The sequence below is a fragment of the Taudactylus pleione genome, unplaced genomic scaffold, assembly GCF_031769625.1.
Source record: "Taudactylus pleione unplaced genomic scaffold, aTauple2 ptg000019l, whole genome shotgun sequence".
Classification (NCBI taxonomy): Eukaryota; Metazoa; Chordata; class Amphibia; order Anura; family Myobatrachidae; genus Taudactylus; species Taudactylus pleione.
In genome coordinates this window covers 31,767,769-31,794,085 of record NW_028284421.1, presented here as the reverse complement: position 1 = coordinate 31,794,085, position 26,317 = coordinate 31,767,769, and the positions used below count along the sequence as shown (strand labels likewise).

The 26,317-nt window shown below is 44.3% G+C and overlaps 1 protein-coding gene across 1 annotated transcript in view; it reads left to right on the top strand.

Annotated features, from left to right (window-relative positions):
* CA12 (carbonic anhydrase 12) overlaps positions 1–21,092 on the top strand; it is a 63,529-nt gene extending 42,437 nt beyond the window's left edge. The window contains exons 9-12 of the mRNA XM_088444692.1: positions 1,027–1,153; positions 1,232–1,319; positions 19,193–19,249; positions 19,494–21,092. Coding sequence (XP_088300818.1) covers positions 1,027–1,153; positions 1,232–1,319; positions 19,193–19,249; positions 19,494–19,563 — 342 coding nt within the window. The 3' untranslated portion in view covers positions 19,564–21,092. The remainder of the gene's footprint in view (positions 1–1,026; positions 1,154–1,231; positions 1,320–19,192; positions 19,250–19,493) is intronic.
* The last annotated feature ends 5,225 nt before the right edge of the window (positions 21,093–26,317 follow it).

Here is a 26,317-nt window from a genome sequence, read left to right as displayed (position 1 = left end):
GCATGACCTTAGTCAGTCCCTTAACAAGCATGCCATTCCACAATGTCCATGTGCTATGAATAGGAAAATGTGTGGTGCAACAGGTGGGAACCATAGGGATATTCGTGGAAAACAATTGCGCCTCCAGTTCTTAAGATAAGAGTGCATTCTTTCCTCACACCTATTATCCATCTAATGAAGGATTGGTGGTATGTATGTATGTACGTACGTACGTACGTACGTATGCATGTATTTATTTTCTTGTGAAATAAAAATGGTGCTTTATGATAACATTTCATCAGAATAGTCTATACACAAGTAATGTACAGTAGGTGTCCAATGCCATTTTTTCCTTTTCAAGAGCACTTGACTATTGTTGACATGATATAGTTTTACCACACCGCGCATGTGTCCCGATATTTTGTTTGGACAGAGTCGCAGTACAGGTTGGACGCATGGTAGCAGAAGTGTATTGGAAATTTATGGGGTGTTACTGGCTGGTAAAGGGGCTGGCTACTCAGGAACACATCTGTTGCATCTTATGGGAGTGTTGCTGATAGTGGTTGCTTTCATGGACACAGAATCGTTCATATAGGAGACCATATTCAGATGGATAAACTGCTCCTGCCATAGGGCTTGTGTAAGTTTCAATGGTGTGACCGATAGTGCATGTAAAGACTCACCAAGCGGTATGTGAGCGTATACGGATGCTGAAAGCAGGAATCTCAGTCCTCAAACGCACCTATGTACACCAGGGAAGGGCTATGTAGCAGCATTAGCATAAAGTCATAGACGCAACTGCAGCATGACTCAAACATGGCTGCGTCCGACTCAGAATCTGGCCCACAAGGAGTAAATAATCCACATCCATGTCTGTCTGTGCACCTTAGTCCCACATGTGGATTTATTGAACTTTAATTTTATTAGTTTGTTTTTATATTTAGATGGTTTTTATTCTGAGAAATGTATTGCACACTCTAATATATAGCAGGATAACTGTTGTTCGCTATTAGACTGTCTCGATTTGACAAATGTTTGGTCTTGTAGCTGTTCTTTTTAGAGACTGCCCTGTACTGCACAGAATGGAACAGTTCTGCACCCTTCGAGATGACTGATAACTACAGGCAACTGCAGAAGGAAGGTGACCGGCTAGTTTCTGTCTCTTTCAGGGAAGGTAAGTATGTCTGCTCCATGTCATTTGTTAAGAGATGATAACTGTGCTTCCATAACAATCTGTCTTATTTTTTTCTAGGCATCGTTCTTACAGTTGTATTGGCCTCTGTACTTGGTGTTGTGGTCATCACTGCAGTGACCTGTTGGTTGTTTCGCAAGAAAAACCGGTAGGAGTTTTTTAATGGTCTGCCAAGGGCAATGTTATCAAGTAGTCTAAAGATTGTGGTGAAAGGGAATTTCCAGAGCAAAATAGGACAACATATTGTTTTTGCATTTTGAGGCCAATGTAACTAGATGTATTCCGCAAAAAAAAAAAAAAGATTTAATCATTGCATGATAAATGCTATAATGTAGTATCAATCAGATGTATTAAGCAAGCAAAGAAGATATTTTTTTCATGGAAAATGATTGTGAAAAATATCTGATGCAATATTGGATCATTTATGGGGCAGCACAGACGGTGTAATGGTAGCATTACTGCCTCACAGCGCTGAGGTCGTTGGTTCGATACCCACTACGGCCCTAACTGTGTGGAGTTTGTATATTCTCCCTGTGCTTGCGTGGGTTTCCCCCGGGTACTCCGGTTTCCTCCCACACTCCAAAAAATATACTGGTAGGTTAATTGGCTCCTAACAAAATTACCCCTAGTGTGTGTATATGCGCATGTGGTAGGGAATATAGATTGTAAGTTCCACTGGGGCAGGGACGGATGTGAATGGCCGAATATTCTCTGTAAAGCGCTGCGGAATATGTGTGCGCTATATAAATAACTGGTAATAATAATAATAATTTAAATATTGCAAATATTTATGTAACCCCCCTTCAGTGTGTGGTGTGGTACATAGGTGCATTTGGAGTGATACACCTCCTATTGCCTCAGGCTAGCTCTCCAGGGTGTGGGCAATACCTGAGAAGGGGGTCCCTGACCATGCAGGCTTTATAACAGTCACACATATAGATACAGGTATAGATAGACACATGCAGCAACAGTTCTTTTGAATAACTTGGGCGCCAGACCTTCTCTAATAAAAATAAACCAATTTATTTCTCTCCTCCTGCACATGACTTTACAGGAGAAGAATATTGTTACAGCAGCTTCTCTTCTCCCTCCAGCTCATATACTTGGCATGTCAGATGGTATATGACCATCTTATGGATATGGTTACATTACATCACACTCTTCTTCACCAGCACAGTCTTTAAGCACAGTCACAATGAATGCTTTGCATTTTACCCACACAGGTCACCTGGCCCTTCGCTGGCTGGTGCCTGTACTTCTCTGCTCCCCTTCTCCACTTCATATGTGCAGGTCCACCTAGCCCTTCGCTGGCTGGTGCCTGTAGTTCTCCACTTCATACGCGCAGGTCCACCTAGCCCTTTGCTGGCTGGTGCCTGTAGTTCTCCACTTCATACATGCAGGTCCACCTGGCCCTATGCTGGCTGGTGCCTGTAGTTCCACACCTTCACACACATCTCACATAACTTCTTTTGCCCTCTGCCTCTCCTTTGTCTCTTCTAAGACAATATACAGAGTGTCTCATACACAGTCTGCATCTCTCTGCTCCCCTTCTCTTTCACATGGGACAGCAATATACAGACTTTTCTATTGCAGCTATCAGACTCTCAGCTGCCGCCCATCACTATCCTACAGGAATGGCTCCTATAGCCACACTGCTACCACAGTGACTCCCCCTGTAATGGCTGCTGGGGGGCTTTTATGCATAAGGGACTCCTCTGGTACCTTAACAGTAAAAGCTCCTGGGAAATTCCTCCTCCCCATCTCTTCAACACATATACTTGCGTCTCTTACCCCTCTCATGGGTGCTGAACACTTCACTGAGTGGCTCATACTGCAACCTTCCAGCTCTTTCTCTGTGGTCTCTCACAGACTTTATCTCAGTGGTCTCACTCCAGACCTATTTCTCCTTTGGCGTTAGATGGGCATCGTGGCAGTCACCACGGCCCCGCCAATCTCCCCCTGCCAGGGGAGCACGAGGGCTACATTTCTGCTTCCAGCTCTGAAGCTTCCCAAAGATGTCTGCTCTCTCCCAAATTCTTCTTCTCCACTCCTTGTTCTCTCCCCCTCCTCCCTCTGCTCTGCCAGCTACACACCCAGTCTTCCCACCCCTGCGTGTCTATCTCTCCAGCCCCTCCTTTACCTGAAAACTGATCCCAGGGTCTCAGGAATGCAATATCTACAACAGGAAGCAAGCTCTAACACTGAGAGGTGTATTTACAAATACCATCTTTTAGAGGGTGTTACATTTATCTGATTTTTTTTTTTTTTGCTCCTGTTTATTGCATGCCTCAGATGGCGTAGAAATAGCTTTTTCATAAGGTGAATGTAGGAGAGGGGGATCTGGACAGCCCACCCATGTGTGAAAAGACCTCTCATTTAGTGCCGCTCCTTCTTTTCCTTGGCCTACTTGTTACTAGTGAGAAGGAGCCTTCATTACACTCCGCCTCAGCAACAGAGGGGTACAAAGGGGTCACTTGTACCGGGCCACAACATTCGGAGGCACCCCGCATGTCCCCCTGCCTCTGCTGCTGCTGTAAGCAGTGCACCGGCAGACCAACGTGGTGTGAGTGACGTTTTGCCGCTGGGTCAGAGAGAAGTCAGGCCCAACTCCTTAGCAACCAGGGAAGAGTATCAGTAGGCAGCAGATAAGTGTTGGCTGGGCAAAAGAGAAACTGGTTGGGAAGTAGGGGGTTGCAGATGAAGACACAGGCTTGGGTGACACAGGGGCTGGGGAATGTAGCTGAGAGACAGGGACTGGAAAGGATGATTAAGCCGCGAGACACGCAAGGGGATAATTGGATGGCTGGAAATTAAGATACACGGGGATGAGGCTGGAGACTGGGATGGTGCTGGAGCAACACAGGCTAGGATAAGGCTGGACAGACTAGGGTTGAGGCTGGTGCAACACAGGAGAGGATAAGACTGAGAGATAGTTGGGGATGGGGCTGGAGAGAAACTGGTTGAGTCATTGGCCGACCTGCATGTACCTACAGTAGGCAGCAGGTAAGTGTTGGCTGGGCAAGAGAGAAACTGGTTGGGCAGTAGGGGAATGTAGCTGAGACACACGGGGGCTGGGGAATGTAGCTGAGACACACGGGGGCTGGGGAATGTAGCTGAGACACACGGGGGCTGGGGAATGTAGCTGAGACACACGGGGGCTGGGGAATGTAGCTGAGACACACGGGGGCTGGGGAATGTAGCTGAGACACACGGGGGCTGGGGAATGATGAAGCTGAGACACACGGGGGCTGGGGAATGATGAAGCTGAGACACACGGGGGCTGGGGTATGATGAAGCTGAGAGACACGCCGGGGGATGATGAAGCTGAGAAACATGGGAGGGGGGTAATTGGATGGGTGGATATTAAGAGACACTGGGATGAGGCTGGAGAGACACAGTTGGGGATGAGGCTGGAGAGAAAAAGGAGAGTCAATGGCCATCCTGGATGTAACTTCTGGGAGGGGATAGGGGCCCCAAAAACATGTGCCAGGCTTTAATATTTCTGTTGCTGGCCCTGATCACACACCACTTCAACTGAATACTATATTTTTTTATCTCTTTATTTATGGAGGTAGAGGACCAAGAAATAACTTTTACAGGAAATAAGCCATTTCCAAAAACAGCCAGAAGCACATTACCTAAAAACACAGAAGCATAGTGTAACGGACACAAAAGAATGAAACTATCAGAGCAAACAAAAACTTACTAACAGAATAAAAATTGACAAACCACCATTTACTGTATGGTATAAAACCAATATTAAAAATAAATACAATGAGAAACGAGTGTGTGGGAGAGGGAGTGCACCAGAGTCTCGGAAATGCTGAGATTATATAAAAGAGAGCCCGGCCCAAGAAGCCATCCACAGGTGTAAAACCGCACACAAGCCTCATTGTGCGGTTTAGTCCAGACCTTGTAATGTCTGATTGTAATGAAAGAACCAGGGGGCCCGTACTTTGTGACTCGACTTGACTGTTTTATCTCATAGAAGGGCAGTAATGTACTCCATAGAAGCAATATACCAAACCCTATTAGTTAAAGAAGAAATGGAAGGTGAAGCAGACTGCTTCCAGTTAGTGGCTATCAAGAGTTTGGCCACATTAAACATGTCCCCGCATTGCTTACTATATGATTTAGGAACCTCAGAAAGTGGTTTGCATAGTAAAGGTGCATACACATGTAACAATTTTTTTTTTAACGATTTAACTATAACGACGTTATCGTTCTATCGTTGAAAAAAATCATTCAGTTTCTGAGTTATAACAATGAATGATTATCGTTCATGTGCGTTCCCATTTGTAGTTCATTCTGACTGACCAAATGAGAGATTTTCATTAAGGGAAGTTACAAAATCGTTTGTAGGTCAAAAAATCGTTCATTACACTTTAAAAAATCTGACAGAAAATCGTTCATAAAATCATTGGTAACAAAATTGTTACGTGTATATGCACCTTTAGACATGAAGAGGGTCCTTAAGAGGTACAGGGCTAAATGGAATAGCTTCCAAACTTCCGATGATGCAGGGATTTATGCAAGTCTCCCTGTATTTTTAAAGTGAATCCTCTTTTAAGGCTAAACAAAGCTGGTTTATCCTTTTAAAAGGGATTGTCACTTTAAAAATGCGGGGAGACACTCGTATATAAAACTTCACTCCAATATTTAGAGATCAAAGGACATTCTCACCATATATAGAAATAAGAACCTTTATGCCCGCACTGACGCCACCAAAGATCCAAAGGCGATGGGTATATAGAGTTCAGTTTCTCTGGGACATTATACAATAGAGTATAAAGTTTAAAGGAAGTTTCCTTTAAGATTAGTATTAATAGATGTTTTCGCAACCTGCTGTTGAATATCTTACCACTCCTCACCATCTAGACATCTCCTTAGATCCCTCTCCCATGTCTGTTCAAATGGTTCTTTCTTCTCAGTAGGTGGGCCTACCAACATAGAGTATTGGATTGAGATTGCATCGGGTGATAAGTACAGAGGCGTTCAAAGGGGTTAAGCCTTCCAAGTGTGTGTAATTTACTTGGGGAGTAAATCAAACTAGTGATCTGCAAATACTAAAAGTGGTGCAACATGTATTTCTTACATAATTCTTCAAAGGTCTGAGGGGTAAAGGCCCCGGAGATATGCAAAACTGTAGTGATCCCCTGCTGCGACCCAAGGGCGCATATATGAATACCCATACAACCCAAAGGAAAATGGGCATGTCCAATGGGGCATCATGGGCGATGGGTAAGGAGCTAAATCTAAACGTTTCTTCAGACTGTCCCATACATCCTTGCTGACTTTAATGCAGGAAACCATATGTACAGAGGCAGGCCTCAAGTGTGGAAGGAGCCATAGAAGAAATCCCACTCTAATGATCTCCAATCAAATCACTCTCAATATCCATCCATTTCTTAAATCTTGGGTCTGTGTGCCAGGACATAATCTGGTTTAACTGTAGCAAAGACCCCCATTGATTGTGGATTTAGCTAAACAGGTTATACAAATGCAAGTTGTTTTTTTTTTACCCTGCCTTATAAAATGGCAAGCAAATCGATTGAATCATGCGTGTGCAATATTACCCAGGGCTCTATTATATTCAAGAATCGGTGAGCATATATAATTTTATGTATGTTTTTGGACTCTCACAGGGGTCTATTCATGATGTTCATTATCGGGGTCCAAACAGATTAACATTCTAACTCTGCAGACGCTGGAGTAATTCATCATTTTTCCTGCTTGGAGACAGCTGATATGAAAATCAGCTGTCCCCTTTCGGCGCAATGACGCTAGTGCGCATGCGTGGTCACGCATTAGTACAGGAGCCCTGACGTCTGGCGGAAGGAGCCGGACAGGGACAGAGGGAAGGAGCAGGTAGCGGGAACACTCACCATCTGTCAGCCAGGTCCTTCTTTTCTGAAACAGAAGACTATAACTAAGATCCACTCTTTCATTCGTGCACCATCTACTACAAACCTTTTTGAGTACACCAATGATGGTAGATGATGAGCAGAGTGTGTGCTGAATCCTGCCATGGAGGTTTTAAAGATTTCATATAATTGGAGCATGAACAGTGAGGGCGCAGACTATAGATGGTCTAACACAGTGTTGGCTAACCTTGACACTCCAGCTGTTGTGGAACTATATATCCCAGCATGCCCTGCCACAGTTTTAGCATGCCCTAATAGCAAAACTGTAGCAGTGCATGCTGGGTTATGTAGTTCCATAACAGCTGGAGTGTCAAGGTTAGCCAACACTGGTCTAACAGAATAAAATAATTTCTACAGACAAAATTGGGCAGATTACTCTGGTATCCACTGTAGTAATTGTGTTATCACACTACTGACAAATGTCTCTGAAGAGTCTGAGCACATCCATCACCAGTGACTAGAGTCTTATAGCATCACAGATCCCTACTGCTAGTCTTTCTTATGTCATTTACATCACATCACATGGTAAGCATGGCTTCGCTTACCTCTGTATGAATAGGGAAACCTAGAGAGTTTATACGGTCGTGCTAATTTGGTTTTATTTCTCTAACACTTCTACTGTACAGTATATAACGTGTAGGGATAACTTTTACTCTGCATAGATCATGTTCTAAAATATTCTTGTTTTTTGCTGAGTGAAATCATAGTGATTATTAAATTTAAAGTACCTTTTTTTACATTTCCATTTGGAAAATTGAGCTATGGTGTCTGCTTAAATGCTGAATCTATCAAGGTAGCCCCTGTAGTTAATGCCATCTACAGATGGCATCAGCCATTGTAGTCTATGGGCTATGAACCGGAATAGTTACCCAGAGAAGGATTTGTAAGATCCTTGCCCAGTAATGGCTGCTCGCACAAGCATGGTCTGGTGACCGCACATGAGCAGGAGTGTGGCCGGCACCCGAAGCAGAAAGTGATCACATTAGCATCTGAAACCCGTTAATTAATAGGTTCCTACATGAAACTGCTGGATTGCGTGATTTGCTTGTAGACAGAATAGTACCGACAGGTGTTGGTAACGATGGAACAGTCCCAAAAGGCGCTGATAAAGACAGAATAGTCCCTGCCACAAATAGAAAACATCAGAATACATGGTTTATCCACACTTTTTTTTTTATTTAAGAAATCAAGACAGATCTGTCCTTGATCTTGCATAGCAAATAAGTGTACTAATTGACAATATTATTTACTAAAAGCGGTGTATTCTTGAGATGCATAATATATATGAAATGACTAGAGGGTTTATGCCTTAATACGTAACATAAGCGATGCTAATATAGATATAGAGCCGTATTCAATTTGAGCGGACCCGCGATACTTTTCCGCATCCTGGACTTTTCGCCTATTTTGCAGGCGGAAAAGTAACATTCGCGTGCCCGCGTATCCCCGTATTCAATTTGAAAGTACGCGTAAACGGGACCCGGCGAAACTGAAACAAGTGGAAAGTCATGTCAGATTTGAGGGAATCAGCCTGACACCCCCCAAAAGATGCTCTGACATGGGGGTTCCCTATGGTACCCCCCGATTTGGCTTGCTGAAGGTATTTGGTGTTTTTAAACTGGCTCAATAGCTGTTAAATAGTGTTTTTGTATAAGTGGTAAAGAATAGTATTCTGGAGGGTTTTTTTGCAGAAAATAACTTATCTCAGCAAATTTGGGGTACTTGAAAATGGGGGACAGCATATTTTAAAGTTGCTAAAGTTGTTTTAAAAAAAACGCGAAAAATCCACCTGCCGCAAGCACCCACAATGGAAAAAACACCTGGGGTATACTTGGGGACCCCCCTGGAGTCTAGTTCGCTGGTTTTTAACTTTGTCCCTCAACTTTTTTTTTTTTTTTCTCCCCCAAAATGAAAGTGATTTTTTTGGGGTGTTAAGTCTTTTTTTAAAAATAAATTTTACGCAGTTTACCTTTAAGGGACTGTCTTAAGGCTGCACAGGGGTTCCCGCAATGTTGTACCCCAAAACCCCAATTCTGCACTTTTTTCCGCCTGCTATTCACAGGCGAAACTTTTTCGCTCATTACATTGCACTGACTTTGCGCCTAGGTGGAAAGTCTTTCAAATGGAATACGGCGATACTTTTCCGCCTGGTGAAATGACGTCATTGGCGAAACTTTTTCGCCGATTCCGGCTTTTCGCTCCATATTGAATGCGGGCCATAGACTCTTGTAATTTTATAAATAGTGTTTTATGATATCACTTATAATTGATATGATAGTGCTTAAGAGAACCTGAGTATTAAAAGGAATAATATACACACAGGGGTGTAGCTTGGGCAGAGCAGGTGGAGCTCATGCTCTGGGCACCCTGGCTGGTATGGGGCACCATCTGTGTTGCAAGTTTGATTAACAGGCTGCTGGGGCAGGGAACTAGCCCCAGTAGTTCCCGATCAGATTACTTCCTACTGATGTAATTTGACTCCATGCAATGTGTACCATGTAATGCAGCAGACTGCTAGGACCTGTGTAGCTGACAGCTACAGGAAACCAAGTAAGAAAGTGGGGACTAATCTGCTGTGCAAGGGGGCCATATGGATGTGTATGGAGGACATTTTGGTGTACAGGGGGGTGCTTGTTGCACAGGAGTGTATCATGTTGGTGTACAGGGGGTGCATGTGTAGCTGGGGAAATGTTATTCTGGATGAGTACAGTATGTTGGTAAATGGGGAGTAATAGGGGCCTATTCACCAACACTAAAATAACGGTCTTAAGGACATTTTCCTTAATTACTGTTATTTTAGTATTCATTAACACTGATATCTCCTGGTTAAGTCTGCCTGCGTTAAATTAGGAAATTCATCATATTCCAAAATTATGTATTTTTGGAGTTTGATGGTGTCACTATACGCCACTCTCAGGTGGCGCATAGCGGGTGATACTTACCTGCTTTCAGCTGGGCAGGTCCTCCTCCGACGCTCCCTCGTCCCTCTTCCGGCTCTGGCTGCTTCTCCAAATGTTTTTTTTTTACTTTACTGCTTTCTCCTCTTCAGACGGGAGGTCGGGGTCTGTGGCTGCAGCAGCCAGGTAGGTGGGGGACACAGAATTACCGCAGCTGTAAGGCAGTGTTGCGCATGCGCCGATTTTGTGAATGTAACAGCGCATACACAGCACTGATTACAGCTGCGGTAAGTTAGAGCAGAGAGGGAAAAGTATCTATTTCCTGAAAAGCGGACATCGCAAAAATGACAGCTTTTCGGGAATAGATACTGATGGAGAGGAGGAATGATGAATCCTATGGTAATTAGGTAGAACTCCATGCGAGTTCTAAACCTAATTACCTCCAGCGATTTTTTTTTTTTTTTTTTTTGAAGTTATGATGAATAGGCCCCATAGTGAGAGGAAAAATTACAGTGAGTAAGGTATGGGCTCAGGAAGTGGTGGTGAATGAGGGGAATTAGTGTGTTAAAAAAACAAAAAAAAAAACGAAAAAAAAAACCATGGGGTATTTCTTCTTCAGAGACCATAGGGCTCCACAGGCAGACAATGGGGTGTAGGTGGTACTTGGAGGGCCGGACACCAACAGCAAAGCTTTTTTTCTATCCCAGGATGCTCCGGTCCTTCCCCCTATACCCCCGCCCACAAGGCAACTCCGTTTCGTTGGTGTTCGGCAGGAACTGGATCACTGTAAGAACAGTGGGGCTGCTGTTTGGCAGCCCAAGCTTTATTTTATGATATATTTTTTAATTTTTGACTACAAAGCAAGCAGCGCTAGACTGTCCCCTGGATGTCTGCACTGCTGCTCCATTACCCCTCCGCGACTCAAGCCATCGGCTAGGTACTCTCGGCAGGGCTCCTCGGACCCCAGACTGTAGCTGGGAATCATGGGGATGAGTAAGGTGGGGACCTGCATCTATGCACAGACTTACCTCTGGTCTCAGGAGACAGACCGTAGGCGCTGACGTGGACACCGGTTCGTCCAGGACTCCACTAGACCACCAGGGCATAACCTATACTGGCACAGGGGATGGCTAAGGCCAGGGACCTGGTGGTTGATGTCAGCATAGGAGAGAATGTCCTCTCCCTGCAGCCACTCCCCTAGCTCAGGGCGCCATCCCACTGCGGTCTTGCCGCCCCTTAGCTGCTCGTCCCTCACCCTCCGCCCCCTCAGGGACTAACGGCAGCCATTTTTTTCTGGTCTCCTGGAACGCTGGGGCCAGTCTCCCTGTATACCTCTCCCAGAAGCCAGGTTATACAGCGCTATTTCCTAACAGCCACTGTGGTCTGTGTAGTTGAATTTAGTGCCCACTGCAGTTAACTTGCATGCTCTGCATTATATGTGACTTGTGCTAGCGCTGCTATCTGTTTATTTTTCTCAACTGTCAGCTTATACCTTTCCCTTTCTTTCATTATAACCCTGGAATACTGAGGTATAGGGGGTTCACTATACCTAACATCTACCTGTTTTTGTGAGGGCTGTCACATACTGTATCTGTGTTACGCACTACTCTGCCATATTGTACATACTGTATATCTGGGTTGCTCACTGCACTATGCCAGATTGTGTGCTATATTATCCTTGCAGCTATGTCTAGCAAAGGCAAGAATAACAAGCAGCCTGCTGCTCCCACTCTGGTTTCTTGTAAATCCTGTTTAGCAGGCTTAGCTTCAGAGGATCTCATTCAGGATTATCTATGTGCATCTGTTGTACGGCACGGGGTCCATCAGCAGCCCCTGCATCCCCTCCTCAGGACCTCCTGGACTTCTTTTTCACACGTGTTGGCAATAATTGCTGACCACCTAGCGGCCCTTGTGGTAGTTCCCCTTATGGGTTGGCCACAGCCAGGGCTGTAGAGAGCCTGTCCGGGCCCGGGTAAAGGAGGGGGCGTGGCCTAATCACTGAGGCGTGGCCACGCCCCCTTGAAAAAACTGAAAAAATATCAGTTTTGCAGCCGCTGCATGCTGGGGAGGGGGGCGCTGTAAGCCCCCCAGCCCAGCACTAAGTGGGGGGGGAAGGCATGATCAGTATGATCGCTCCCCCCCACGGCCATAGGAGACTGCTCCGGCTGATGCAGCAGCCACGAGCAGTCTCACACAGCAGCCCAGCACAAGCTGTGTGCTGAGCTGCTGAGAGGGAGGGGGGGCGACACCAGACTCTGGCCCTGCCAGGCCCCTCTAGCAAGCCCGGGCCCGGGTGCACTGTACCCGCTCCCCCCCCCCCTCTCGGCGCCCATGGCCACAGCAGGTACTGCCTGCAAATTCTTTGCCTCCCCCATGGGTAGACATACTTTCTATCTCAGTGTAGTGTCTGGTGGTTACCTCTACAGCCTTTCAACAAATGTTGCAAAAGGAGAGACCCTTACCTAGTAAACCTACCAAGTGTGCTGTGTTATCTTCCCAGTCCACCAAGCTATCAGATTGAGTTATTATCTGGGTAGGCAGAAGACTCAGACCTCTCTCACTCTGACTCCCCCTCGGGAGAGGAGGAGCCACCCCTCTGAATTGAATTTACCTGCACTAGTGAGAGCTGTAAAATCTATTCTTCAAATAGAAGAGCTAGAACCCACTCCTAAGGCAAGAGACACTCTCTAAGCGACAGAAGGTAGTTTTGACAGAATTTCCTCACTCTGATCAGCTATATGATCTAATGAGTGAAGCATGGAATATACCTAGTAAAAAGTTTCAGCTGCCTAAACGCTTGCTTGATTTCTTTTTACCCTCTTCCAGCTACTGATTGCACTAAATGGGAAGTTCCCCCAGCAGTGGATTCCCACGTGACATGCCTGGTTAAGTACGCTATCTTGCCTACCCATAGAGCAAACTCCTTAAAGGAGACTACGGATAGAAGGATTGAAGCTTTCCTAAAGTCTATATACTCTCTTGCAGGAGCTATTACTCGTCCTGCCAGGGCTACGGCCTGGGTGGCAAAAGCCATTGAGAGTTGGGCAGAGGCCCTAGAAGAGACATTTCCCTCAGATGCTTCGAGGGAACAGCTGTCCTACATCTCTCATATTAAGGGTGCAGCCTCCTATTTAGGAGAAGCGGCTTTAGATACTGTCTCCAAGGCATGCTTAGATGCTTCCAAGGCATCTGCTACTTCCGTGGTAGCCCTCCGTATCATTTTGCTTCGCTCATGGAAGGCAGACTAGGACTCTAAAAAGGCTTTGAAGTCTCTTCCTTACTCTGGGGAGATCCTGTTTGGCCCAGAATTGGACAAGGTGACTACCTTGGCAGCTTCTAAGATGGCGTTCTTGCCCTCTGCATCTACTATGAAGCCTCGGATATCATGCTTTCGGTACTTTCGTCCCCAGTGGAAAGCTAAAGGACGGGTTGTTGTTCTACCCTTTTCTTGGTTCAGAAGCCCAATGGGTCTCATCGGCCTATCCTCAGGCCTCTAAACAAGTTTATCAGGGTGCCCAGGTTTCATATGAAAACTCTAGGCTCTATTGTCCTGGCTATGGAGCCTGGGGACTTTATGGTGTCTCTGGACATTCAGGACACTTACCGAAATGTACTTATATCACCTTCTAATCAGTAGTATGTCCGGTTTGCTGTCCTACAGCAACATTACCAATTTCAAGCACTGCCTTTTGTGCTTTCTACAGCTCCTCGGGTCTTTACCAAGGTCATGGCAGTTTTGGCGGCCTAGCTTTGTCGTCAGGGGATCAGACTGCTCTCGTACTTAGATGATCTCTTGCTCTTAGCAAGCTCCCCAGAGATTCTTCCCCACCATCTACAAGTAACCATTGCCTTTCTACAAACACACAGTTGGCTGATCAACTGGAAAAAGTCTTCTTCTAACCCTTTCTCAATGAATGGTACATCTGGGAGCCTTCCTGGACTCTCAGGCTCAGAGAATCTTCCTGACTGCAGACAAAATCTCTGCACTACAGCACTGAGTGCGCAGGTTACTCCAGTCACGGAGTGTCAATTCACTCTGCAATGCAGACCTTGGGATCCATGGTGTCCACCTTCGATATGGTGGAGATCACTCAGTTCCACTCCAGGCCCCTACAACACCTGATCCTCTCCAGCTGGAATGGGCTGCCCCTTCTTCAGATCTGGAGGTTTGCCTGTCCCTATCCTGGTGGCTACAGACATCCCACTTAAACAAGGGTCACCTATTTTGGAGCACGAACTGGGAACTCCTCACCACAGATGCAAGCCTCTGTGGATGGGGTGCAGTGATCGGCCAGCACTCCTTCCAAGGACACTGGACTCCAACCGAGGCAATCTTACCAATCAACATCCTGGAACTCTGAGCCATCTTAAAAGCCCTCACTCTGGCTCAGGATATTCTTCAGGGCAGGTCAGTGCAAGTACAGTCTGACAACGCCATGTCAGTGGCATACCTCAATCACTAAGGAGGCACTCTAAGTTCGGTCAGCGATGGCAGAAGTGTCCCACCCGAATGCCATCTCTGCAGTGTTCATCTCAGGGATTCTCAATTGGGAAGCTGATTTCCTCATCTGTCATCACATGCATGCAGGGGAGTGGTTTCTCCATCCAGAAGTCTTTAGCTCCTGGTGGACAAATGGAGTCAACCGGACGTGGACCTCATGACCTCACGACACAACCACAAGCTTCCAGTGTAGAGGGTCAGGTCAAGGGACCCCAACGCAGTCTTTGTGGACACATTATCTGTGAGGTGGACCTTCCATTTGACGTACCTCTTTCCTCCAGTCTCTCTTCTTCCTTGGGTTCTTTAGAAGTTCAAGCAAGAAGAGGGCATGGTCCTGTTGGTAGCTCCAGCTTGGCCCAGATGCCATTGGTACTCAGGCCTTCAAAGTCTCTCCATAGATGCCCCTCTCCAACTTCCTCAATGACAAGACCTGTTGTCTCAGGGTCCCTGTCTACATCCAGACCTGGCCCATCTGTCTTTAATGGCTTGGCTCTTCAGACATCCCTCCTAAGGTCTAAAGGGTTTTCTAGCTCTGTGGTCCAGACCATGCTCCAAGCGTGTAAACCGGCCTCTGCCAGGATTTATCATCGGGTGTGGCATACATATTTCCAGAGTTGTGCTACTAGAAATTATGACCCTCAAGTTTTTAGGGTTTCTCAAATCCTTGTCTGTCTTCAAGCTGGATTGGATCTTGGACTCCGTCTAGCCTCTCTGAAAGTGCATGTCTCTGCTCTGTCTAGCTGGTTCCAGCGCAAAATTGCTTCTCTGCCAGATGTTCACACCTTCTTGCAGGGTATTCTCCATATACAATTTCCCTTTGTCCCTCCTGTGGCTCTGTGGGATTTCAGTGGTTCTCCACGTACTTCAGGAACCTCCATTTGAACCCCTGGATTCAGTAGACGTTAATTGGCTCACTGCGAAGACTGTTTCTTCTCGCTATAGCATCTGCCCGTAAGGTATCGGATTTAAGGATGCTCTCCTGTTGCTCCCCATTTCTTATATTTCATCCGAACAAGGTGGTCTCTCATTTCCACCTTAATGAGAAAATCGTGGTTATGGCCTTTCAATCACCAGACCTTTCGGTAGGTGAGGCCTCTTTGGATGTGGTCCATGCTCTGTAGATCTACGTGGACCGTACTGGTTCCATCAGGAAATTGGACTCCCTCTTTGCCCTATATGGATTCCACAAGAAGGGATGGCCAGCTAACAAACAGACTTTGGCCAGATGGCTTTGCATGACTATCTCACAGGATTACACACAGACTGGCCTTCCTATGCCGGCTACAGTATCTGTTCATTCTACTTGCTCTGTGGGTCCCTCATGGGCAGCCCACATGGTGTGTCTGCTGAACAACTATGCAAAGCATCCACGTGGTCTTCTGTCCACACCTTTCTTAGGTTCTATGTCTTTGATACATTTGCCTCTCAGGATGCTTTCTTTGGGTACCAGGTTCTCCTCTCAGCTCAGGAGCATCCCCGCCCTTGAACAACTGCTTTGAGACATCCCCATTGTCTCCCTGTGGAGCCCTATGGACCCTGAAGAACAAAAGGAGAGTTATGGTAAAACGTACCCTTGTTAACTCTTTCTTTGAAGTCCACAGCGCACCCACCCTGATGCATTTGGCTTCTATGGGTTTCTTTTCTTGGTCACTTGTTTCCTTCTTTGTGTGAGAGTGTGATTCTCCAGTGTACCAGTCTTCCTTCTTTACTGCTCACCTGCTCCTGCCTTGGGCTTGTTAACAAAACTGAGTTGTCTTCAGGCTGTGGGCAGGGTATAGGGGGAAGGACTGGAGCATCCTGGGATAGAAAAAAGCTTTGCGGTTGGTGTCCGGTCCTCCAAGTACCACCTACACCCCATTGTCTCCTTGTGGACCCTATGGACTTCAAAGAAAGAGAGTTAACAAGGGTAAGTTTTACCATAACTCTCTTTTGTAATATAAGTTATTCAAAAATTGCAGTTGAAAGTTGAGGTTATGAAAGAGCTTGTGGCACAGGTCCTACCAATTGAAGAGTCAATACCATTTAATTGAAAGTTGCTTCAGATTTATTGAAAATCATTGACCATGAATATGCATAAATCCAAAATCGCAAATAATGGCTGGGAAATTATCAGTTTAAATATGGCATTTGATCTTTGCAATCATAGTGCCAGCATTGAGTCCTCCTAATTTGCAGATCAAAGTACAGTATATCCTCATCGCAACATTGGCACTCCACTTTCTAAAAAATGCTATCACAAACAAATCTGAGTAAGGGGGCAGCATACCCGTGAAATGCGTTACAACACTATTATTCAGATTTCTTTCCACGTGCCATATATAAGTTGATGGTTTCCTATCCAAAGTTTGTGATATTGGACTTATCTATCACTATTTCAATAAACCTGAAGCCAATTTCAATTAAGTGGTATCGACTCTTCAATTGGCAAGACCTGCAGCAAAAGGAACTTTCATTTTTATTCTTTAAAAGATTGCACTTTCCCATTTATTAGACAAATTGGTAGGGTTTGTTGCCTTAGTTTTCTCAGTCAGAGGGCTTGGATCATCTTTTTCAACAGTTGAACAGTTCTGTATTACTGCACATGCTTAGTAAGATGAAACCTATTGTACTATATGTGGAGCTGTAGCTAAGATGGAGTGATCTGTGACACCACCAAGGGTTACTACTAAAATGGAAAGGGGGACAGAGCCCATAGCATGCACTTGGTGTGGGTGCCATAGCTTAATGCTACACCTCTGTGTACATAGCACTGTAAAGTATTATGACAATTAGAAAACACCTCTTCTGTGACCTGTATAAAACACTGAGCTTACAGCCTTGTATTATTATATGGTCACAATTTCTTGCTGATTGTATAATAGCAGTTAAAAATGTTGTCTATTTACTACTTGTAACTAGTATCTGGTCTGTAGTTTAAAAAGCTGTTGTGGTGGGACGGTAATGGATAAAAATGGTTGAAACTGTTTTCGGATAATTCTTGTTCTAAATATATACAGCAGTTTGTTTGTGTTAGTGTATGTGTTTTACTGTTTGGGGTATATTTACTAAAGTCTGGGTTTTTAGAAGTGGAGATGTGCCCATAGCAGCCAATCCAATTCTAGCTATTATCTTCTAGAAGGTGCTAGATAAATGTTAAGTAGAATCTGATTGGTGTCTATGGGCAACATCTCCACTTCTAAAAACTTGCACCTTAGTAAATATACCCCATAATCTTTATTCTGTATGTTTGTGTGTCAGTGAGCTGCTTTATTGTAGATATCAGTGGTCCAGATTAATAAAATGTGTAATACATAATTTCTATAGACAAAAGTAGGTAAGAAAACCCTATGATACTGTATGTGCTGTAATAATTACAGAATGGCATTTTGGAGTATTTGTCATGGTACTTTTTGGAAGTTATTTTTCTAATAAAATTAGAAGTGACCCCTTTGGCATTTTTTCATATTTACTTTCTTACATCATGGATTTGTTGCTATTGATTAGCACAAATGAATGCAAAGAAAATAAAATAAGACAGTAATTGATGGCTATTCACCCCCTGGTTTTGATACTAGAACCATCTTTAACTGCAATTATAGCTGTGAGTCTACTTGGAAGTCTCTACCAGTTTTGCACATCTGGACACCAGCAACATTTCAAAGAAGAACGGGCAAAAATTGCAGCGATCTATAGGCGGAAATCAAATTTTCAAATCCATCCATTGAAGTTTGGACTTAGAATGACAATGCTTTTTTAAATTTATTTTAGTATTCAAGTCCAATACGGCTCTATATGCTTTGTTCTGCTCTAATATAAATATGATACCAAGTCTTAGATGATTTGCAGACTGCAGCAGGTTTGTCTTGAAATTTGCCTATATGATGCTTCATTTAGTTAAGTTTTCCAGTTCCTAAATCAGACAACCATCCCCACATCAGTATGCTCTCGCTACCGTATTTTACCGCAGGGATAGTCCTCTTGAAATGATGTGCAGTGTTCAGCTTGCACCATATGACACCTAGTTTTGAGGCCAAAAAGGTTCATCTTGCTCCCCATGCACCATACAATACTCCTCCACTTGCTGTTTGTTAGCAAACTGTAAGCACTATTCCATGAGGTGTTTTCTATTTGATTTGTCGTCATATAGAATTGTTTTATTTTTGCCACCCTCTCCTAAAGCCAGAGGGGTAACTAGACTTTTTGGTGTCATGTTCCTGAAAGAGCAGTGGCCCCTGCCTACCCCCCCCCCCCAACATTTTTCAAATAGGGACATAAGACACGCACCCGAAAAAGGGCCATGGCCTCATGGGGAAGGGCCAGGGAAGAGAGAGGGGAGGCCAGGAGATGCTGAGGATAAAAGAAGAGGAAGCTACAAGTGTGAATGATAATAAACCGAAAATTGACAGGCCCGAACAGCGCCTCCTGTCTTGCGGTGCCCTGGGCCATAGCACAGGTCGCACTACCCTAGTTACAGCCCTGCCTAAAGCTTAGCTGCTCGTCTTATGGACAATATCTTATATGTCTGCTATGAAAGACGCTACTATTTAATCCTTCATAATTGCCTTACTCCTACATCAGCTCCTTTTTTTTGGAAAGTGTTTCCAATACAGAAATTGGGTACATTTTTGGGAAATATTATTGATTTGACAGATATGAGCAGATCAAATTTTTTTTTTAATTTGTTTTTATTCAAAATGAATTAAGACTTTATTGTATGCAGGTGGACTCCAATCAATTATGTCACCCCTGAAGACCAATTGCTCCAGGGTTTATTGAGGTGAATCTTGGCAGAGGAGATAGATACTTAAGCAATCCATTATTGTCTGTTTACTATATATTTGAGTGCTGTTTATTTAACAGTATTTTGTGTTGATCAGTAGTAAAAATTCCCAAATCGAGTTTGACACATTGATGTATGAAAATAAAATGTGGAAGAGTAGCTGAATAATTTTCATCAATGTTACCTGAGAACTGTGTAGTCTTTGCTTTTCTTTTATCTTGTAATGTTGCTCCTTTTGCAGGGGTAAGACCACCAAGAACGTAAAGTACAGTGCTGCTATGCCCATGGAGGAAAACTCATCTAAAGTATGATCTCCCCAGCTTCTAACAAGATTGTATTTGTGCAGACCCTCTGTGCCACACATTCTACTCTGCACAATAAAAGCTTGTTTTGTTTTTAAATCCACTTCATCAAATCCCCCTGTACTAGAACATATGAACTCCTGAAGCCTGAGCGAGGTAACGGTCTAGATGAAAGAAGAGTATTTGGTACCCCATACTCTTAGTGTTGCAATGCAAAAAAAGTTTGTATTTTTGTCTTATTGAGATATTTACATTTGTAAAACCACATACAACATATGAAAGTGAATTACTTGAATAGGAAGTTGATGGTCATTTTATACTTGCTAAATTCTGTGTAATTTTTCTTTGGATGTAGATCCCATCATCTAGTAGCAAGATACCTGCTACCTATCTACAGCTCCAAAATGTCTTGGCTGATATAGTTGAGTTTGAACTATGAATATTGAAGTAAAGCAATGTCTAGATATTCAAGGATTACCTAAGTGCTAATATGCAAGTCATTGAAAGGCTATTCGTCAGTATGATACTTAATATAAGGTTATCGCCATTTCACCTTTTATATCCATTCTTCAGAACTCTCCATAACTGCCAGCCAATTTAGCATGTTATTACACGTGTATGCCTGCTTGAACAAACATGGATTATAGGTCATTTTTACAAGATCGTATAAATTAGTAATGGAATGACCAAGGCCCCTATTTCGAAGTCTTATATTATAGAAAGGGGAATAAGTAATAGTTAATTGTACAAACTTACCCTTTTATTTTGGCTCCCTTTGATCCATAATGTGAAGTCTGGTTGTTTCCTATTGATTCCTAGCCAGAGATGTGTTGATATTTAATTCTAATTTATATAACCCCAAGTGTCTGTCTTCAAAACATTCATTAGAAAAGTTCAGCATCACAAACATGAATGAGAATTACTGACCCGATGAGTTACCCCATTCATGCCAGATTAACTCTGATGGCAACAGGTTTCAGTTGTTCATTTCTCATAACTACTGACTCCAATGCTGAGACTCAGATTTGTTATTGGAGCTGGGCCCAAATATGTATAACCAGCAATTGCACTGATTTCTGCAAGAGAAAAAACCTTCACAATTAATTTCTTAATGTTTTTACACTTAATGCAGATTGTCTCTTGTGCAGAATTATGTTAATGTCTGACACTGATCATGGCGTGTGTGTGTAACAGTTAAACATCTCAAACTGATCTTTCCTTTTCAGCCTTTTTCCAGTTCTAGCCTACACAAAAACCAGGACTTATTTTAGATCTAGAACAGTCCTTCATACAGTTCCTTCCCTGGGTATTTCTGTTCCTGAGCCACAAGTTTCATTCTTGTGTACTGAGCCACCAGGCTTTCCTGGGTCCATTTTCCGATTTGTGAACGGGACATGTCAATCACTTACCATACAGAGCAGTATTGCATGAGATTACATCGGTTTTATATATGTCATTCTGTTTTAAACATAATGTTGCTGGTTTGAAAGTGATTTTATAAATGTATATTAAGTGTTACAATAAATATTTTTCTTGTAAAAACAAAATGGACTTTTTAATTTTCATGCCATCTGGGATTTTCATTATGACTAATGTAGTAGTGCTGTGTGTCTACAGTATGTTCTTTGCTTAGACTACATCCTATGAACGAAACATACTGCAACAGGTACCAAGACTTTGGGGTAGATGAACTAAGCCTTGGAGAGAGATAGTAGGGAGAGTTAAAGGTCTATTTACTAAGCTTTGTTAGGAGATAAAGTGAACGGTGATAAGGTACCAGCCAAAAAGTATGGTGATGCGATTCATTCACGAAGTGGGGGGTACCGTTAAAGAAGGAAGAACCTTCTCCACGGTAACCGGTCTCTATGAATCACCGAAAAGCCCTGTTTTCTCCTAAACAGGGCTTTTCACTGCTTTATGAATAGCCCCCTAATTGCTGGACTACTCAAATTAGAATCCTTAACAGAACATGGCTGGGCCCAGACTAGAGATGACATAACACCTCTAGCAGTGATGACTCATGCAGGGAATTTCCCATCAGCCGGCCACTATATAAACCTGCTCAGTGCATTTATTCAGTGCCTGAGTATCAGTTGTCTTCATAGATGCTCCTGCGTCAGAACTATACTTTGTATAGTTGCTTACTGTGTTGTTTCAACTTCAGTGTTCGGTCTTCTTGACAGCAGCACATCCATACCCGCATTTCCATCAGTGACGTTTCCAGGCAGAGTCCTTATACCAGCTAAATACTCTTTCACTGTGGGAACCAACTACACTAGGCCAACTCAGATGGTCAATTATAGAAGGATCTGTGACCACTGCTGTGTGTTTGTATTCATTGCTTGGTTCTGTGAAGCCGCCGATGCGTGTCTCAACACATTTTTAGGCAGCTGCGTGTATTAGCATCTTTTTGCACAGCTGCTGCATACAGGATTACAGCTGCAATTGCATTAGCATACATATGTAAATCAGGTCCTATGTACATGTGTATACTCTGTCAGGCGGCGGTCTAGGATCGGGCGTTACTCACCTTAGCGCTAGCTTACCCTGACCTCTCGAGCGGTCAGATGCCAGGTGTGGCGCTGAGTGACGCGCTGAGGATTATACTTGGGGTCTGCTAAGATATCCATGTGTTTGCTCTGTGATTTGGTTCCTGCGGTTACAGTCATGGGCGTAGCCATGACTGTCTACATCACCTGTTTGCCCTTTACCCAATCGTAGCATTGGTTGCTGTCAGCTAACACTATCCTCCAATGCAAACATAAAAAATATGGTGGTTGCTTATATCGGCTTAATGACATAGCACAGGTGCTTGTAAAGGGCGGGGTTTACACTGAACACAGAGAAAAGGGATTTGCCCTCCAGCACACTGTAGCAAAATCAACAAAAAATACTTAAATCCTACATGATAATAGAGATTGAGGTATTAGTTACATACATTTGCAAATATATGAATAAGCACCAGGCCAATCGTCAAGGCTCCTCTATACTGGTGTCCCTAACATTAAGGGGTTCACATCCGAGAAGCAAGGTACCCCAAAATAATTCCAGCCAAGGGCCATCCCCAGGGTATCATACGAAAAGGGGAAAAAAGGTGATAGTAAAGTGTAAAGGATAGATGTGTAAGGCTAAATCAATAAGTTTTAATGAAATGTGAAAGAATTAAAACCACATAAATAATAAACAAACAGAAAAGTGATAAAAATATTCTATGTGAATTAAGTGGTGATGCCCTGGAAAAAGGTCCAGCCAGAACAACTCCGGGGGCCCCACTCCCAAAAGCTCACCCCAAACTAATTATTGCTACATAATAGTAGCACCCACTCTGGGTCATATAATTACAAATTATATGACCCACATGTATAAGCTGAGAGCTAACTCACCTTGGAGGTACCCCAGAAACCTCCACATGGCACTATAAGGACCAGCACATCCTCCCAATGCTGGCTCCCTTCATGCCTCTAAAGACTGCAAACAAAAAATATGGTGGTTGCTCATATCGGGTTAATGACATAGCGCAGGTGCTTGTAGAGAATATTTTTATCACTTTTCTAATTTGTTTATTATTTATGTTTTAATTCTTTCACATTTCATTAACACTTCTTGATTTAGCCTTACACATCTATCCTTTACATTTCACTATCACCTTTTTTCCCCTTTTCGTGTGATGCCCTTGGGATGGTCCTTGGCTGGAATTTTTTTTGGGTACCTTGCTTCTCGGGCGTGAACCCCTTAATGTTAGGGATGCCAGTATAGAGGAGCCTTGACAATTGGCCTGGCGCTTATTCATATATTTGCAAATGTATGTAACTAATATCTCCTGAATTGCTATTATCATGTAGGATTTAAGTATTTTTTTGTGATTTTGCTACAGTGTGCTGGAGGGCAAATCCCTTTTTTCACTATCCTCCAATGGACTGCTACCTTAGGGTGTTTTAGCCAGGCTCCAGACAACAGGAAGTCGCCTGTACAACGTTGTTACTTCCAGTGTATACTTGCTGTTGCAGTGTTCCAGGTTCCAAGAGCCTTTCTTCCAGTGGTCCTCTCCTAGTGTTACCCACAGAGTGTGGGTACTCAGTACGTCATCCGAGTACTATCTCCAAAGTGTCATCATCCTGGGCCAGTTCTGCATCTGAAGCCACAGCATGTGTACTTGGTACATAATCCAAGTGCAACCTCCTAGTGCCATTCTCCTGTCAGCCCTGCGTCTGGATCAACAGGGTGTGTACCCAGTACATCACCCAAGTGCAAAACTTCCAGTATCATTCTCCTGTGCTTTCCCTGTGATAGTGTTCTTCCATTTCCCACCTGCGCCGGATACCTGACCAGAGGGCTTCGACCTGCTTGCTGGGTGCAGCTTAAGCCTAAATCCCACTTGGAGGGGTCACTGGTGAACACCTCCCAGTAAGTTAGACTCCACGCCTTTGGTCAGGTCTCGCCAACATCCGGTACTTGTGGATGAGGAAGGAATATATCCAGGCCCCATGCATGAGATTCCTTTCTCAACCTGGGTCCACATCTTCTATTCCTTCTACAGGGGACCACCATATCCCAAAAGTGACACGCTGTCTGGTTTTTGAGCTCCAGGGTTATTGCATCTACCCTGTGTATCTTATCACAGACTATGCATTGACAATGCATCCATGTCAGTGTTGCCTACCCTCCTGATTTTAGCGGGAGTCTCCCGTTTTTTAATTAACCCTCCTGCTCCCCCGCAAACATTACCGAATCTCCCGATTATTTCTAACCCTCCTTTACTGCGCATGCGCAAACCGGACTGCCGGGGGGCGGAGTTTACAGAGGGGACGTCATGACGTCACGACCCGTGACGCCATGATACTTAAGGGCCGGCCACCGCGGGGTTCTGGGTAGCGGTGGCCGGCTAGTCAGGAAGCTGTGCACAAAGTGTGGTTGTGGCTGGGAGGTGCGGCGGGCAGAGGCAGAGCAGAGCGGAGCGGTGCTGGCAGCGCTGCACTCACTGATCAGCAGCGCTGCACTGTGTGTGCACAGACAGGTGTGTGGCCTCCAATCTAATTATAAGGGGCCAATGAGACCTCTGTCATCTGCGCTATATGTATACCCTGATGGGGGCTGGGTGATGAGTGTGGGGGCTGAGTGTCACAGGCAATATTAACTGCACTTTGAAAGGGCACTCACTGACAGCCAATAAATGGATAGCTGTCAGTGAGTGCCCTTTCAGAGTGCAGTTAATGCCTGTGTCTGGTCACTAGATATATAACAGAGCTCTGACTAATACAGCTGCCCCTAATCATTGGCAACTATTGTCTAAGGACATTTAATGGTTAAGTTAATATTTGATTTATATATTTTTTTGAACAGGCGGCTGTACTTTCAGGAGCCTCCTGCTAAAATGCTGCTGTTAGTACTAAAGTTTTCAAATGCCACTGCAGAACACACCCCTAAATGACTAGACACACCCATAGGTAAAGCTAGACACGCAACCTGGGGCGGGACATGACACGCCCCCTCAGCAGCGTGCCGCGCTCCGCGTGGCACATTATGCTACCACCTGCAATCTCCCTGAAACTAGTTTTCAAAAGTAGACAAGTATGATCCATGTGCCTTATTGCATGCTACCAAACACACACACACTTTGGGTACTCAGCTGTACCTATGGCTTTTGTGCTTCCTGTTTTAACCACTTTATGGTATCCCGTGATTACCACCTTGCAGAGTATCGCAGCTATATTGTCTTCGATTAAAGAAAATCCACCAGGTATGCAACAAATGTATCTCTACTAGGGGTTATGGCAAAACTAATTGCTTCTCCCATTCAAGCTAAAATTTAAAAGGAGAGTACCAACAGACATAGGCCATCAGTACTGCATGTCCTGTCTAGTCCTTCTTGCTCCCCTCATTGATAGTGAAAGATTACTTCAGCCAACTGTATTTCTGTACCTAAACCTAAAGTATCTCTTCCCATGTGCTTCTCTGGTGCCAGATAACAATCCCATTGCCAGAAGCTCTTCTCATCTCCCTTTCCCACTTTCTCTCCAGCAGCAAGGGCAACTGATGTTGCGACCATTTTGAATGCCAGAGTTATAGTTGCTTCTTAAGCTGAGTACATGGGCACATACTTGAGCGATTATGTTCCGATTTGGCCAAATCGGTACGTCATATCGTGCAGTGTATAAGCACGATATGCGTGCTCCTGTGGTCGCATGTGATGTCAGGTTTGTTGTGCTGCACATCATTCATCTCAACATTAAAGTGTTTCCGAAAATATTTCTCAAGAAATCATTTCATCTGTATTGGAAGAAAATATCCTTCGTGCTCCTACTTATTACAAACACTTGTTTATGTTTACAAAATGGAGGCTCATTGCTTACCATTAGTGATGAGCGGGTTTGGATTTCTGAAATCCGAACCCTCCCAATCCGAGTCGGGAACAGAGTCCGGCTCGGGTTTTCCCGCCTGACTCGGATCTGAAATCGAGGCAAAACGTCATCATCCTGCTGTTGGATCTCACAGGTTTTGGATTCTATAAAAGGTCCCCGCGTCGGCGCCATTTTTCACTCCGCCTATGGACAGTGAAGAGGGAGGGTGGGAGTTAGGGCTGGCTGGGCTCTGTTGTGCTGCTGTTGTCCATAGGGGCTTGCCTGGCTGTGTTGTGCTGCTGTTGTCCATAGGAGCTGGCTGGGCTGTGTTGTGCTGCTGTTGTCCATAGGGGCTTGCTGGGCTGTGTTGTGCTGCTGTCATAGGGGCTGGGCTGTGTTGTGCAGTGTCCCATAAAGGCTGTAGT